This window comes from Solanum dulcamara, chromosome 8 (assembly GCF_947179165.1).
Source record: "Solanum dulcamara chromosome 8, daSolDulc1.2, whole genome shotgun sequence".
Lineage (NCBI taxonomy): Eukaryota > Viridiplantae > Streptophyta > Magnoliopsida > Solanales > Solanaceae > Solanum > Solanum dulcamara.
Genome location: NC_077244.1, coordinates 34,405,969 through 34,422,890, shown reverse-complemented (window position 1 = coordinate 34,422,890; position 16,922 = coordinate 34,405,969). Strand labels below are relative to the sequence as shown.

Sequence of the window (16,922 nt, the reverse complement as noted above, 5' to 3'; positions counted from 1 at the left end):
TTGGTTCCCAAATATGCTGGTATAAACTTAGTTGGTTCTAAATGGGTGTTTAAGACTAAGTTGAAGGCAAATGGGATTGTAGACAGATACAAAGCCAGGCTTGTTGTCTAGGATTTCTCACAACTTGAAAGGATAGATTTTGAAGAAAAATTTAGCCCTGTGGTTAAGGCCACAACTAGTAGGGTGGTTCTATCTATTGTTGTTAGTTCTAAGTAGAGGATTAGGTAGTTAGATGTCAAAAATGCATTTCTACATAATTTCTTTAAAGAGAAGGTATACATGAGTCAACCTCCTGGTTTTATTGATCCAAGGTATCCTTAACATGTTTGTTTATTGAAAAAGGCACTGTATGATCTTAAACAGGCATCAAGAGCCTGGTTTGACAGGTTTAGCATGCATCTATTATAACTTGGGTTCCTTTGTAGTAAGGAAGATCCTTCCTTATTTACTTTACAAACTCACAAAGGCACTATTTTCCTCTTGTTATATGTAGATAATATTATTATAACAGGAAGTAATCCATCATATGTCTCAAAATTGGTTCTACAACTTGGAAAGAAATTTATTATGAAAGATCTTGGTCCTCTACACTTCTTTCTAGGAGTAGAGGTCAAGTATTTTGCAGGAGGAATTCACTTGAGTCAGAGTAAATATGCTGCTGAGTTACTGGATAAGACTGATATGACTTTGGCAAAGGCTATTGCTACTCTTTTGGCTAAAAAACATGGTTTACATGGAGCTATGGGAAATTTTGTAGATGCCTCTCTATACAGAATGATAGTAGGGAGTCTTTAGTATTTGACACTCACACGACCTGATATCACTCATGTAGTGAATCTAGCAAGTCAGTTTATGCAAAGTCCCACTAATGAACATCTTCAAGGAGTCAAAAGAATTCTAAGGTAAATCAAAGGCACTATACACTTTGGAATCAGAATTATTTCACAATCACCTTATAAGTTGTATGTATATTCAGATGCTAATTGGGGAGGTTGCACCATTACTAGGAGATCAACTATAGGCTATAACATCTACCTAGTTCTTGGACTTCCAAGAAATAGACCACAGTAGCAAGATCAAGTGTTGAAGCTGAGTATATAGAACTAACCTCCACTACAGTAGAGATGACATGGATCAAATAATTACTTCATGATCTTGGGGTGTATCTCAAGTCAGTTCCTACACTATATTATGATAACTTGAGTGCCTTGTACATGGCAGTCAATCATGTTATTCATGCTAGAACCAAATATTTTGAGATGGACTATCACTTTGTTCGAGAAAAGGTGGCCAGAGGTCAACTTCTTACTCAGTTTGTGTGGTCTAAGGATCAACTAGCTAACATTCATACAAAAGCATTGACAAAGCAAGGTTTTGCTTATTTTTGAAGCAAGCTAGGAGTAACTGTTCCACTACTCACTAGCTTGACGGAAGTGTTGAAGATACATCTAAGGAACAGGTTGAACGACATGATCCAACCGATAGAGTCCTGACGACTGTCAAAGACCCACTAAAAGAGTTAAGTTATAGTAGGACTCATTGTTAGATAAGTTAGAGTCAGTTTATGACTAGGCTGCTGCTATGAACGTGTAGTAGTTAATTTGTAATTAATTTCATTGTATTTGTGTTGTAGTATAACTCTAAGTTTGGTTAGCCTAGGACTCTACAACTCATTCCTATATAAAAGGAGACTTGTACTCATTTATTATCATCAATACAATCCTTGATTTCTCTCATTCTTTTGCTGAGAATTCTATAGGGATGATATAAACATAATCTCTTTAATTATTTGAACTTACGTAACCAGATTCTAACCTTCTAACCTTAATAACTACTCTCTTCGTTTTAATTTATTTGACCTATTTTGATTTGACAAGGAGTTTTAAAAAATAAACAAATTTTTTAATTTGAATCATATAGTCTTAAATTAAAGATATGTCAAATATACTAAAATATCTTTTAATCTTATAGTCGTAAACATGTCATGTGAGAAGTTGAAATTAAATAATTGCTAAAAAGGGAAATGATCATTTTTTTAAAACAAATTTTAAAAAAAGAAGTAGATCAAACAAATTAAAACGGAAAAGTAGCATCTAGTGCTTAATAATAATATTTATTTTTCTTGACATTATACTAGAGCCATTGTAGTTTATACATATATGAGGAGTTGATATTTTTTACCTTTTGAACAAATTTTTGAGGTTAAATTTGAATGAAAATTCATTTTTTAACCTGACAAAAGAACTGTTAGGTCTGATTTATTTTGTTTATAACCTTGGAAGTATCATTAATTTTTTATTGTAATTACTCTCTCCACCTGGTTTTATGTGATATATTTCTTTTTTACCTTTTTATCAAATGAGTTCACCTAAAATGGGACAAAAATAATATTTCTATCCAAATTTATGTGATATTTTTTCTTTTTTATTGTATCCGAAAAGAGTATGTTCATCTTTCTATATTTGAAAAATAATATATATGTATATATAAGAATTGTTTTAATTTGAACTATAAATTTCAAAAATCTTTCTTTTTTTCTTTTTTAAACTTCGTACCTGATAAAAAAATACCACATAAATTGAGATGAAGGGAGCACTATTCATTGTTTTGAGAAATACAAGTGCAAGAACAAGCTTAGATGTAGAAATTAGAAAGACAAAAGGTTTATTTTATTATATAGTAAACATATTTTTACTTACAAAGACAACAAGTGCAAATCAGTGCATGAACTACAATAATAATAGATTCATGATTGCATGCTCATATAGCTATATGAGCTCATATAATATACTATATGCAACCAATCACAATTCACTATTATATATATATCAAAAACATAATATATATATATATATATATTTCTTAAAATTTCATCAAACATGTGCCGGAGTAGAATATGGTGGAGTAGCTGCTGAAGAAATTGTGTGTTTTCTCCCACGTTCAGATACGCTATTCTCTGCAAATTTAATACTTTTATTATGTAGACCTTTTTGCTTCTCATCTTCACTCCATTCAGAACAATAATATTTTTCTTCATTATACTTTTCATCTTTTGAAGCTGGTAAAAACATACTTCCCCATTGTGGAAAATGAATTAAAGCAATTGGAACTGTACAAGCTACAGCCATAAATCCCATCCAAGTTAATCCCATAGATGTAGAAAATGTTGTACTTGAGAAGAAAATCAATTGTGTTAAACCACCTCCGACGTTACCACCAGCACCCGTTAGGCCAGAAATTAGGCCTAACGATCTACGCGATACGAAAGGGATTACACCATAAGTTGCACCACATGCAGCTTGTGCTCCGATTGAGAATAAAATCATAGCTAATATGGCTATAGGAAGTGTTTCTGCTCTGCCAAGCCACACGCAGAAAACTCCTCCTAAGGTTTGGACAATCCAAAGAATCCAAAGTCTTCCTCTCATTCCGAATTTTCGTGCTGCTAAATCAGAGGCGTATCCACCAAAAGGTCGAGCTACAAAGTTTACCATACCATAGACTCCAGCTATAACTCCTGCTGTGTGAAGCTTTAGATTGAACCTGGTAAAAAATATTTTGTATGAGTTAATTAACTTCTAGTCAAAAAAACAAAAAAATATTTGTTCCAATTTACGTAAAGGTGTTTGACAGGGAATGAAGTTGAAGTTCAGAAGAATTTTGAAATTTGTAGTCTAATTTAAATATTTACGTGATTATAAATCATCTCATTAAAGATAAAATAAAAGTTTAAAGTCAAATTATTACTTCCTCCGTTTCAATTTGTTTGACCTACTTTCCTTTTTAATTTGTTTCAAAAAAAATGATACTTTCCTTTTTTAATAATTCTTTGATTTTTAACTTTCCACATGACAGATTTAAGACTATAAAATTTTAAAAATGTCATTCTTTTTAAAACTGAGTATCTCATAAATTAAAATGAAGAGAGTAATTATATTGAAGTGTTTATAATAAGTGAAAAACAATAATGTATGGCGAAAAGTATTACCCCTCTACCTAGCAATAGTTGTCCACTATTGACTTGACATAAGGATTAAGAAGCAGTAAATGATAGAGATAATTTTACTAAATCACTCTTATTAAATACAAGTCATCTAAACTTTGAAAAATGAATAATATTTAATAGCAAAGACAAAATAGATATATCATGGTAAATTATTTATTGATTTTATAAACTTAACAAGTATTGTTAGACATCTCAAAATAGTAAAATGGACGAGTAAAGATGAACGGAGGGAATAATATATAGTGACAGTGTATATATAAGTAAAATCAATGTTGAATAACTATTTATAGTTTGTACTTTGTACAAATATTTAAATAGAATTCATGAGTAGAGAACATACTTGTCAAAAAAATACTCCGCAATTACATTGTTCATGCAGAGCTGAACTCCCATGGAATAACCGTAAACGAGAAAAAACACCCACGTCCTGTAATTTGTCACTGCAAACCAAAACACCTAACAAAACACAAAAAAAATTCCATCAGCTTATGGTTTTTTTTAAAAAAAATAAATAAATTATTCTCTGTGTTTGGGTAGCTAAAAATATACAACTAACCTTTGAAAATTTATCTTTGTGTACATCACCACTCTTTTGTAAGTCACTAAGATTACCATCTGGCAAGTCTTGACCAAGAACCAAGACCATAACACCAACAATGATATGAAGCCATCCAGGGATGAAAAAGGCAATACGCCAAGCAGTGAAAGGAGTAGCTCCTGTTAGTTGAATTATGTGGTAAAGGAAAGGCATAAGGAGTTGAGTCACACCGCCACCCATGTCTCCCCATCCAGCAGCAACGCCATTAACAAGACCAATTATTTGCCCATTAAACATCGTACTTGTCCAATATTGACATGATACAAATGTTGCCAATGAAACTCCAATCATGAAACGAACAGCTATATATCCCTGCCCATCCAAACATAACATAATTATTTAAAAAGTAATATATATGTAAATCATTTATCTAAGACGGTTACACCATTTAACATGAAATAAAATAAAATAAAAAAGTATATATATTTGATCCATAAAAGATAACCACACCCACACATGAAGGGTCGTATTGAGACATAATCCCTCTGTCCCGATTTATGTATCATGACACTTTTTTTTTATTTTTAGTACTAACAATTTAAATTTCAAACTTCCTATTTTATTTGAAAAGAGATTATCTATAGCCACAAAAAATCTCACAACTTATTTTTGAGCATAATTTTTTTTAAAAGAAGAAAATCTTAAACTCTATGCACAATCAGCAGTGAAATGGTGAGACACACATAATTTAACAATATACCTGTGGTGTTGAGACAAAAGCAACTGAGAAAACAACAGGAGCTGTTAACAAGTTGACAAAGGCACATCCATATCTTGGTCCAATTAAGTCACAGAGTACACCCATAACAAGCCTAGAGAAAATGCTGCCAGAAACAGAAGCAACACCAGCATTGCCAATATCTGATCTAGTCAAATCAAGATTGTCCCGGATTACCGGAACGAGAGGAGCCGCAGCAAAAGTGGAGATCAAACAAGTGAAGAAAGAGATCCAAGCAAGATGAAATGATCTCATATGGGGTTGTGCAAATGAGAAGATTTTCAGAGTTTTCGCTTTGTGTTCTGAATCAACTGGCAAAGAAAACTTGGTAACAACGCTTTCATTATCAGTATTATTATTACCAGAAGACGAAGACATTGAAAATGCAAATGTTTGTTCTTTGCCGGTTAATCCATGCACGGAGGTGCCAATGGACCCTTCAGCATTAGGCATTATACACTACAAAATTACAAAAGAAGTTTGTAGGTAAAAAAGGAAATATGTAATGTAATAGTTGATGGTTCTTGGAAGTGAAGATCAGGCTAATAATATTTATAGTGTTACAGCGTTGACATTGTAAAACCTCACAAGATTGTTGGCAATGCCATAACCTGTTTTTTAATATTTTTTTTTCTTATTTTGGTATGTGTTTTTTTTTTACGTGTTACATGATGACGTGCTATAGCTAGACGAAGTTTCGTTGAAAGTTCGTAGCATAATAATAAAGTACCAGTATATTCCTTTATTTTTAAAGCTAAATGCCACAAATATAATTTCGTTTACTTTCCCAAAATGGTGTCAACTTTGTTTTGTTAATAAATAGAAATAATCTATTCAAGGGTTCCGGTCGGACAAATAATCATGTCTACCCGAAAAACGGTATAATTGAAGGCATGTCCAGTATAGCTTATGAACTGAGAAGCTAAGAGCTTTCTCTTAAAATTAAGCATAAACAAGTGTGTGAATTGAAAATTTCTAGCTGTTAAGTTTTATCAATCTAGAATCAACTATCTAACAAGTAAAGAAAGAAGATGAAGAAGAGAAGAGACAACAGTGATTTCATTTTTGTGTGTGTAAACAATGCATTACACATGCCCTTATATAGAGCATTGTTAGCTTATCTTTCAAGCTAACTTTGTAACTGAATTCTGTTATAACAAACTAACAAACCCAAAGTCTAATTTGTAACTAACTTCCAACTCATCACTCCAACTAACTTTCCAGCTCAGCATTTTACTTCTTCAGCATTATTAAACACACCCCCTCAAGCTGGTGTGTGGAAAGCATTGAACATACCAAGCTTGGAAACCAGCAACTTATGTTGAGCAACACCCAAACTCTTAGTTAACACATCTGCAATCTGTGAGGCTGTGGGAATAAATTGTGGTTGGACCAACCCACTCTTGATCTTTTCTCTAACAAAATGGCAATCAATCTCTATGTGTTTGGTTATTTCATGGAATATAGGATTAGAGGCTATCTGTATGGCTGCTTGATTGTCACAGTACAATGTGACAGGAGTAGGAACATTGCAGTTTAACTCTTGCAGCAGCCCATACACCCAAGTCAGTTCAGCCACTGCCATCGCCATGCTCCTATACTCAGCTTCAGCTGAGCTTCTACTGACTGTCTGCTACTTCTTTGATTTTCAGGATAAAAGAGCACCCCCTAACTTCACTACATATCCTGTGACTGACCTTCTAGTGCTAGGACAGGCTGCCTAGTCAGAGTCACAATATATAGCTAACTCTGATGCTGTATTGGATGGGAAGAATAGACCAAGACCTGGTGATCCTTTCAAATATCTCACCACCCTCATAGTTGCATCCAAATGAGATTGTTTAGGCCTTTGCATGAACTGACTAAGTACTTGGACAACAAAACAAATGTCTGTCCTAGTGATGGTGAGGTAGATTAATTTTCCAATCAATTTTTGATACCCAACCAAGTCTTCTACTTCAGGATCAGCTTTGTTTCCCACATGAACATCATAATCCACTGTTGTGAGCTTGTGATTTGCTTCTAATGGTGTAGAAGCTGGCCTTGCACCACTGAGTCCTACTTCTGAAATTAACTCCAGCTATACTTCCTTTGGTTTAGGAGTATTCCCTTCTCAGACCTCATAACTTCAATGCCAAGAAAGTATCTCAAAGTTCCTAAGTCCTTAACCTTGAAGTGAGTATGCAAGGTCCTTTTAGCATCTTCTATCAGTTCAGGTGTGCTACCTGTTATCAACAAATCATCCACATACACTAGTATAATAGCAATGTCCACCCCTACCTTTTTTGTAAATAGAGAATGGTCATATGCACTTTGTGAGTACCCTGCATTGACCAATGCATCTGTAAGTTTGATATTCCACTGTCTTGAGGCTTGTTTCAAGCCATATAGAGATTTGAAAAGCTTGCAGATCTTCTTGTCTCCCTTTTTACAGAATCCTTGTGGCATATGCATGTAGACATCTTCATATAAGTCCCCTTGTAAGAATGCATTGCTAACATCCATTTATGATATAAGCCAATGCTTAGATGCAGCCAAACTTATCACAGTTTTAACAGATACCATCTTTGCCACTGATGAGAAAGTATCATGGAAATCCAACCCTTCCTTTTGATTGTATCCTTTGGCCACAAGTCTAGCTTTAAATCTCTCAATTTCACCATTAGACTTGTACTTAATTTTGTATACCCATTTTGAACCTATAGCATGTTTGTCAGTTGGAAGATCAAAAATATTCCAAGTATGATTCTCTTCCAAGGCCTGTATCTCTTGCTTCATTGCTTCAACCCACCTCTGATCTTTAGAAGCCTCTTGGAATAATTGAGGTTCAAGTGCAGTTGAAAATGCACTTAAGTATGCTTGATAGTTAGGAGATAGATTGGTTGTAACAACCCCTAAAATGTTGTATGTCGGTATTTCAATTCTCGACAAAAATAATACAGCCTTTGTATTTTGGGCATAACTTTTCATAGGTTGGTCCAAATTAGGTGATTCAAATTTCTGGGTAATCACAACATCCTTACCTACAACTTTCATGAAGAACATAACTTCAAATTCGGAGTATAAGTAGGTCAAATAAATTAATCTTTGCAAGATATAGTGCTGTGACGGAATTGAGTGTTGATAGAAGAAAATTCATATCTCACTGTAGGTTGCTCCAAATTGGTTGATTCTTGAACGATATGAAACTAGACTTCCATATCTACAATTCTTATGAAGAAACCAAATCCTAATGAGGAATTTATCTTATTCAAACGTAGCTTCGAAAATGAGTATTCTGTTAAAAAGAACTCATCTTACCTACCATGGAAACATCTAGATGCATTTGACATCATGCATGACATAAATTGTCCTCCATTTAACATCATCCATGACATCAATATATTCCATTAAATTTTCAGATTTTTCTTTATAATTATTTTATTTATTGTTAGGTCCCTCTTTCCCACCTATAAATACCCACCTTATTTCCTCATTTTATTCATCAAGCTTTTCTAAGCATTTCTTCTCTCTATATACTTCTTCTCAAATATAGTTTTAGTTTTAGTAGTATAAAAATACTACTACGGTTATTCTTATACTCCGGGTAGTACACAAAACGCTCCGGCGAGGAGAAAAGGCTAGGGATCCAAGAGTATTCCAATTCGGAGTAAACCTTCGGATTTAAGGTATGTAAGGCTTTCATAGCATTTGATTGAGTTCGTCCATGCGCCCAATATTTAAATTCATTATAATTGAGTTATAGTTGAGTTTTATTCAAATCTTGAATTCTAGATGAATTAATTCTTCTTCTATTGAGTTTGATATATTTATGCATTAATATTATTATTATTGTTATCTTTCATATTATTGGAATTATTGTTCATGGCTACTTTCCCATGAATTCTAATTGATTTGATGTTCATGAATATTTTTACATATGTTTTGAGTAAAGATGTTGGCTTTTTATTATTTTTATTGATAAAAAGAGAGTTATATAAATTAATACTATATATGTATTTTATTGAGTTTTGAAAGAGTAAAAGAGTTGAATTTGAATGAATTTGAGAAAATGATATTTTGAGCAAGATGTTTTGATGAGATGTAAATGATGTTTTTGGAAGTATAATGATTGATGAACATGAAATGAGATGAGTTTGATGATTTAAATTAAAGTCCAATGAGACTAGATGATGAGTTTAATATGAGCACATATTTTGGGAGTAGTATTGAGCACCGAGTTGGGTAAGAGTTTAATTGACTCAAACCCCAGAACTACGTAGCCAGCGTAGGATGGAGGCTATGCCTCTTAAGTCCCAAAAAGAGGACTTTGATGAATGGATCCAAGATGGTGATGTCCTTTACCCTGGCAAGGTATTGGATGGATGTGGCAACTACATCGCTTCGTTGTATCATTGCTAGCTCATAAGTGATGGTTGTCGGTTAGAGAAACTCCCAACTGAGTAAGCATTGCTTATTACTATTATTTTTATTATTATATTTTAAACTTGCATTACATATTCATGTTGAGATGATGTTGAGTTCTGAGCTGAGTTTTCTTGAGAGGAGTTTCTTGATATCTGTCCTTACCTTCCTGCCATTTTACATACTCGTACATTCCACGTACTGACGTCATTCGACCTGCATCGTTTTATGATGCAGATACAGGTGTTAGAGATCCTCAACAGGCGCATCGTTGAAGATCATTTCTTTTCAGCTATTTGGTGAGTCCTTCTTGTATTCGAAGGAACTCCTTATCCTTTTATTATTGTTGAGTGTGATGTTTCTTTTGAGGTAGCCATGGATATGTCATTGGCACCATCTAAGAGTATTAGAGGCTTCATAGACAGAGTCTGATGATGTAATCGGAGTAGTTCTCCTTAGAAACTACTTCTTCTAATAATTATCTATTTTTCCTTTGATTATGACAAGCCCACATTAGTATTCTTAAGTCTTCCGCTGATGAATAAATAAGAAATGAGACCAAGTGGTTCTCTCAGAAGTCAGAAATGGTTTCTGAGTGCCGGCCACGCCTAGGGTACCCTCTCGGGACGTGACAAACTTGGTATCAGAGCCCAGAGTTCAAGAGTCCTAGGGTGTCTATGAAGCCGTGTCTAGTAGAGTCTTGTTTATGGGTGTGTCGTGCACCACACTTATAATCAGGAAGCTATAGCACATTAGGAATTATTTCACTTCTTTCATAATCTGAGTTCGTGCGATAGAGTTTAACTCTATAAAAGCTTTCTTTCTAATTCGTGCGTTTACACGTTTCAGACATGCCTCCTAAACGTTCAGCTAGTCAGAGGAACGCTCCCAGCACTGAGGTTCCACAGTCAGTGATGCCTCCACGGAGAACTAGGGGCCGACCTGCAAGGTCTACTGAGGTACCTCAAGTACCTACTGTTCAGACCACTCCTACTTCTGAGGATGATTTTCGAGGAGCGATTGCTATGCTCACCCAGTTGGTGGCTGCTCGAAATAGTAGCCAGAGTTCACCAACTCCTAGCTCTAGTTATCAAGAGCCGTCTGCTGCCACGAGGATCAGAGATTTTCTGAGAATGAATCCACCGGTCTTCACGGGTTCTAACGTTGATGAAGACCCCCAAAATTTCATTGATGAGATGTGGAAGATACTAAAAGCGATGCATGCTACAGAGATTGAGGGTGTTGAGTTGGTGTCTTATCAACTCAAGGATGTCGCAAATGTCTGGTATAACCAGTGGGAAGAAAGTAGAGGTGAAGATGCAGAGCCTGCTCTTTGGGATGAGTTTGAAAGAGCATTTCTTGATAACTTTTTTCCCCAAGAGCTACGTGAAGCAAAAATTGAGGAGTTTGTGAACCTCAAGCAAGAGAGTATGACTGTGAAAGAATATAGTTTGAAGTTTATTCAATTGTCCAAATATGCCCCAGAAATGATTCCCCATATGAGGTCTAAGATGAGGAAGTTTGTCTCTGGCCTAGGCAAACATGTAAAGAAAGAATGTAAGGCAATGCTAATGATTTCTGACATGGATTTTTCTAGATTGATGGTGTATGCTCAGTAGGTTGAGGATGATAAGAAAAAGGACCGAGAAGAACACCTAAGCAAGAAGGCTAAGTCTGCTGGGCATGAGAATGAGCAGAAGCAAGGGAAGGGTAACAAGTCTTTCTTTCAGAAAAGGTCTTCCAATTATGCACCTTCCCCAACAAATACTTTTACACCTAATACCAGGTATGATCAAAGATCTCTAAGTCACCAAAACTTCCGATCTCAAGGTTCTCAGTCCCAATTAAGTATGGCTCAAGGTTCTAGAGGGAAACCACCATGTGCTAGATGTGGAAGGCTCCATTTGGGAGAGTGTCGTGTGGGCACCAATGCTTGCTACGGATGTGGAAAGATAGGTCACTTCCAGAATGAGTGTCCTTCAAAAAGGCAGGGAGATGGAAGTAGTAGAGCTCAGTTTCTTCTGAAGCTCCACAGAATAGAGGTAATCATAGAGGTGCAGCTTCAAGTGCAGGTGGGGGAACCAACCGCCTGTATGCTATGGGTAGTCTCCAAGACCAAGAAAACGCACCCGATGTTGTTACTGGTATGCTTCGAGTCCTTTCTTTTGATGTGTATGCATTACTTGATCCAGGTGCTACATTATCTTTTGTGACTCCTTACTTGGCTAGTAAATTTGAGATCCTTCCTGAGTGTCTTCTTGAGCCTTTCAGTGTGTCTACTCCTATTGGTGATTCTATCTTAGCTGAGATGGTCTATAGAAATTGTACTGTGTCAATCTATCATAGGGATACCATGGCTGACTTAGTTGAGTTGGACATGGTTGATTTTAATGTGATTCTTGGTATGGACTGGCTTTATTCTTGTTATGCTTCAGTTGATTATAGGACCCGAATTGTCAAGTTTCAATTTCCAAACGAGCCTATCTTAGAGTGGAAGGGGAATTCTGTAGTGCCTAGGGGTAAATTTATTTCCTACCTTAAGGCCAAAAAATTAATCTCTAAGGGATGTATATATCATATAGTTCGAGTCAAAAATATTATTGATCAGGATCCATCTCTTGAGTCAGTTCCCATTGTGAATGAGTTTCTTGAAGTCTTTCCTGAGGATCTACCCGGAATCCCTCGTGATAGAGAGATAGACTTTGGTATTGATGTCCTTCCTGATACACAACCTATCTCCATTCCTCCTTATAGGATGGCTCCTGCTGAATTGAAAGAGTTGAAAGAACAACTGAAAGACCTCTTAGATAAGGGGTTTATTAGGCCAAGTGTCTCACCTTGGGGCGCTCCTGTCCTATTCGTGCGAAAGAAAGATGGGTCCCTTAGAATGTGCATTGATTACCGACAACTAAACAAGGTCACCATTAAAAACAAGTACCCTCTTCCCAGAATAGATGATTTATTTGACCAACTTCAGGGTGCCACATGCTTCTCTAAGATAGACCTCAGATCAGGCTATCACCAGTTGAAAGTGAGAGAATGTGACATCCCGAAGACGGCTTTTCGAACCCGCTATGGTCATTTTGAGTTTCTTGTTATGTCCTTTGGATTGACAAATGCTCCAGCAGCTTTTATGGACCTTATGAACCGAGTATTCAAGCCATACCTAGATACGTTTGTAATTGTCTTCATCGATGATATTTTGGTCTACTCTAGAAGTAAGAGCGAGCATGCTAATCACCTTAGGATTGTCCTTCAAACTCTTAAGGAGAAGGAGTTGTATGCTAAGTTTTCAAAGTGTGAGTTTTGGCTTGAGTCTGTAGCATTCCTAGGTCATATTATATCTGGGGATGGAATCCAAGTTGATACTCAAAAGATTGAGGCAGTTAAGAACTGGCCCCGACCCACCTCTCCAACCGACATAAGGAGTTTCTTAGGTTTGGCTGGTTACTACAGGAGGTTTATTGAGGGATTTTCATCCATATCCTCACCATTGACTAAGCTGACTCAGAAGAAGGCTAAGTTTCAATGGTCTGATGCTTGTGAGAAAAGTTTTCAAGAGTTGAAAGCTAGATTGACTACTGCTCCAGTACTATCCCTACCCGAAGGAATGGATGGTTTTGTAATCTATTGTGATGCTTCAAGAGTTGGGTTGGGATGTGTATTGATGCAGAAAGGTAAGGTCATTGTCTATGCCTCCAGGCAGCTTAAGACTCATGAGAGGAACTACCCCACTCATGACCTTGAGTTGGCAGCTGTGGTATTTGCTTTTAAGATTTGGCGTCACTATCTTTATGGTGTACATGTGGATGTGTTCACAGACCATAAGAGCTTACAGTATGTATTCAGCCAGAAGGAGCTGAATTTGAGGCAAAGGAGATGGCTAGAGTTGCTCAAGGATTATGACATGAGCATTCTCTACCACCCAGGTAAAGCAAATGTAGTTGCTGATGCTCTTAGCAGGTTATCTATGGGGAGTACAACTCATGTGGAAGAGGAAAAGAAGGAGTTGGCAAAGGAAGTGCATAGACTTGCGCGTTTGGGAGTTCAACTTATTGACTCTAGTGAGGGTGGTACAATAGTACGAAATGGAGCCGAATCATCTCTAGTTGCAGAGGTGAAAGAAAAGCAAGATCATGACCCTATTCTTCTTCAACTGAAGGATGAGGTTCACAAGCAGAAGGTAATGGCTTTTACCAAAGGGGGAGATGGAGTATTGAGATATCAAGAAAGATTATGTGTTCCAAATGTTGATGGTATTAGGGAGAGAATCATGAAAGAAGCCCATAATTCTAAGTATTCCATCCATCCAGGTTCAACAAAGATATATCATGACTTAAGAGAAGTATACTGGTGGAGTGGAATGAAGAGAGATATAGCAGAGTTTGTGTCCAAGTGCCCAAATTGCCAACAAGTTAAAGTTGAGCACCAAAGGCCTTGTGGAGTGGCTCAGAATATAGAGATACCGGAATGGAAGTGGGAAATGATCAATATGGACTTCATTACCGGTTTACCACGAACCCGCAAACAACATGACTCTATTTGGGTGATTGTGGATAGGATGACCAAATCGGCCCATTTCTTGCCGGTTAAGACTACGAACACTGCAGAGGATTATGCCAAACTGTATCTTAGAGAGATTGTTAGACTGCATGGAGTTCCTTTGTCTATCATCTCTGATAGGGGAGCTCAATTTACTGCTCAGTTTTGGAAGTCATTTCAGAAGGGCTTGGGTTCAAGAGTGAACCTTAGTACTGCTTTTCATCCGCAAACAGATGGCCAGGCAGAGCGTACGATACAGACTTTGGAGGATATGTTAAGAGCCTATGTCATTGACTTCAAAGGTAATTGGGATGATCATTTACCTCTTATTGAGTTTGCATACAATAATAGTTTCCATTCGAGTATTCAAATGGCTCCTTATGAAGCTCTGTATGGGAGGAGATGTAGATCACCAATTGGTTGGTTTGAAGTTGGTGAAGCTGAGTTGATTGGACCAGACTTGGTTCACCAAGCTATGGAGAAGGTGAAAACCATACAAGAGAGGTTGAGGACTGTTCAAAGTCGCCAAAAATCCTACACTGATGTTAGAAGAAGAGATTTAGAGTTCGAAGTGTACGATTGGGTATACTTGAAAGTTTCACCCATGAAGGGTGTGATGAGATTTGGAAAGAAAGGGAAGCTTAGTCCCCGCTACATTGGTCCTTATCAGATTATGAGGAGGGTAGGTAACGTAGCCTATGAATTGGAGTTGCCTCCAGAATTAGCTGCTATTCATCCCGTGTTTCACATCTCTATGCTTAAGAAGTGTTTGGGAGATCCTTCACTTGTTGTCCCAGCTGAGAGCATTGGGGTGAAAGAGAGTTTGAGTTATGAAGAGATTCCAGTTCAAATTCTTGATCGTCAGGTTCGCAAATTAAGAACTAAGGAAGTGGCATCTGTCAAAGTCCTATGGCAAAATCAATTTGTTGAAGAGGCTACATGGGAAGCTGAAGAAGATATGAAGGCTAACTATCCTCATCTATTTATGCCTTCTGATGACGATATTCAAGGTAATATTCCTTACTTCTACCTTTGAGTCGATGTTTATTCTTGAGTTTGAGTCATTAACCATTTAAGTATCGGAGTTGATGTATTGATGATATTCATTCTTTATGTCTCCTATTTTCATCTTTATTCGAGGACGAATGATCCCAAGGGGGAGATATTGTAACAACCCCTAAAATGTTGTATGTCGGTATTTCAATTCTCGACAAAAATAATACAGCCTTTGTATTTTGGGCATAACGTTTCATAGGTTGGTCCAAATTAGTTGATTCAAATTTCTGGGTAATCACAACATCCTTACCTACAACTTTCATGAAGAACATAACTTCAAATTCGGAGTATAAGTAGGTCAAATAAATTAATCTTTGCAAGATATAGTGTTGTGACGGAATTGAGTGTTGATAGAAGAAAATTCATATCTCACTTTAGGTTGCTCCAAATTGGTTGATTCTTGAACGATATGAAACTAGACTTCCATATCTACAATTCTTATGAAGAAACCAAATCCTAATGAGGAATTTATCTTATTCAAACGTAGCTTCGAAAATGAGTATTCTGTTAAAAAGAACTCATCTTACCTACCATGGAAACATCTAGATGCATTTGACATCATGCATGACATAAATTGTCCTCCATTTAACATCATCCATGACATCAATATATTCCATTAAATTTTCAGATTTTTCTTTATAGTTATTTTATTTATTGTTAGGTCCCTCTTTCCCACCTATAAATACCCACCTTATTTCCTCATTTTATTCATCAAGCTTTCCTAAGCATTTCTTCTCTCTATATACTTCTTCTCAAATATAGTTTTAGTTTTAGTAGTATAAAAATACTACTACGGTTATTCTTATACTCCGGGTAGTACACAAAACGCTCCGGCGAGGAGAAAAGGCTAGGGATCCAAGAGTATTCCAATTCGGAGTAAACCTTCGGATTTAAGGTATGTAAGGCTTTCATAGCATTTGATTGAGTTCGTCCATGCGCCCAATATTTAAATTCATTATAATTGAGTTATAGTTGAGTTTTATTCAAATCTTGAATTCTAGATGAATTAATTCTTCTTCTATTGAGTTTGATATATTTATGCATTAATATTATTATTATTGTTATCTTTCATATTATTGGAATTATTGTTCATGGCTACTTTCCCATGAATTCTAATTGATTTGATGTTCATGAATATTTTTACATATGTTTTGAGTAAAGATGTTGGCTTTTTATTATTTTTATTGATAAAAAGAGAGTTATATAAATTAATACTATATATGTATTTTATTGAGTTTTGAAAGAGTAAAAGAGTTGAATTTGAATGAATTTGAGAAAATGATATTTTGAGCAAGATGTTTTGATGAGATGTAAATGATGTTTTTGGAAGTATAATGATTGATGAACATGAAATGAGATGAGTTTGATGATTTAAATTAAAGTCCAATGAGACTAGATGATGAGTTTAATATGAGCACATATTTTGGGAGTAGTATTGAGCACCGAGTTGGGTAAGAGTTTAATTGACTCAAACCCCAGAACTACGTAGCCAGCGTAGGATGGAGGCTATGCCTCTTAAGTCCCAAAAAGAGGACTTTGATGAATGAATCCAAGATGGTGATGTCCTTTACCCTGGCAAGGTATTGGATGGATGTGGC

The 16,922-nt window shown here is 36.0% G+C and overlaps 2 protein-coding genes across 2 annotated transcripts; one reads left to right on the top strand and one right to left on the bottom strand.

Moving 5' to 3' along the window:
• Nucleotides 1-279: 279 nt before the first annotated feature.
• LOC129899874 (uncharacterized mitochondrial protein AtMg00810-like) lies at nucleotides 280-795 on the top strand. Its single transcript, XM_055974876.1, has 3 exons — nucleotides 280-311; nucleotides 364-386; nucleotides 494-795. The coding sequence occupies exons 1-3, from the start codon at nucleotides 280-282 to the stop codon at nucleotides 793-795; spliced, it is 357 nt and encodes a 118-aa protein (XP_055830851.1).
• A 2,078-nt stretch (nucleotides 796-2,873) lies between these two features.
• LOC129900493 (high affinity nitrate transporter 2.4-like) lies at nucleotides 2,874-5,806 on the bottom strand. The gene is made up of 4 exons (XM_055975479.1): nucleotides 5,305-5,806; nucleotides 4,563-4,916; nucleotides 4,347-4,462; nucleotides 2,874-3,543 (listed from the first exon to the last, which is right to left on the bottom strand). Exons 1-4 carry the CDS (start codon nucleotides 5,773-5,775, stop codon nucleotides 2,874-2,876), a joined length of 1,611 nt encoding a protein of 536 aa, XP_055831454.1. The 5' UTR covers nucleotides 5,776-5,806.
• Nucleotides 5,807-16,922: the final 11,116 nt, after the last annotated feature.

Excerpts from the sequence above, each read along its gene's own strand:
- LOC129900493 (XM_055975479.1), bottom strand. The coding sequence starts at position 5,775 with ATGCCTAATGCTGAAGGGTCCATTGGCACCTCCGTGCATGGATTAACC. Across the intron at positions 4,463-4,562 it reads ACAAAGATAAATTTTCAAAG|GTGTTTTGGTTTGCAGTGAC; the intron begins GTTAGTTGTATA and ends GTGTTTTGTTAG. Across the intron at positions 3,544-4,346 it reads GCGGAGTATTTTTTTGACAA|GTTCAATCTAAAGCTTCACA; the intron begins GTATGTTCTCTA and ends ATTTTTTACCAG.
- LOC129899874 (XM_055974876.1), top strand. The coding sequence starts at position 280 with ATGAGTCAACCTCCTGGTTTTATTGATCCAAG. Across the intron at positions 312-363 it reads CCTGGTTTTATTGATCCAAG|GCATCAAGAGCCTGGTTTGA; the intron begins GTATCCTTAACA and ends GATCTTAAACAG. Across the intron at positions 387-493 it reads TCAAGAGCCTGGTTTGACAG|ATAATATTATTATAACAGGA; the intron begins GTTTAGCATGCA and ends TGTTATATGTAG.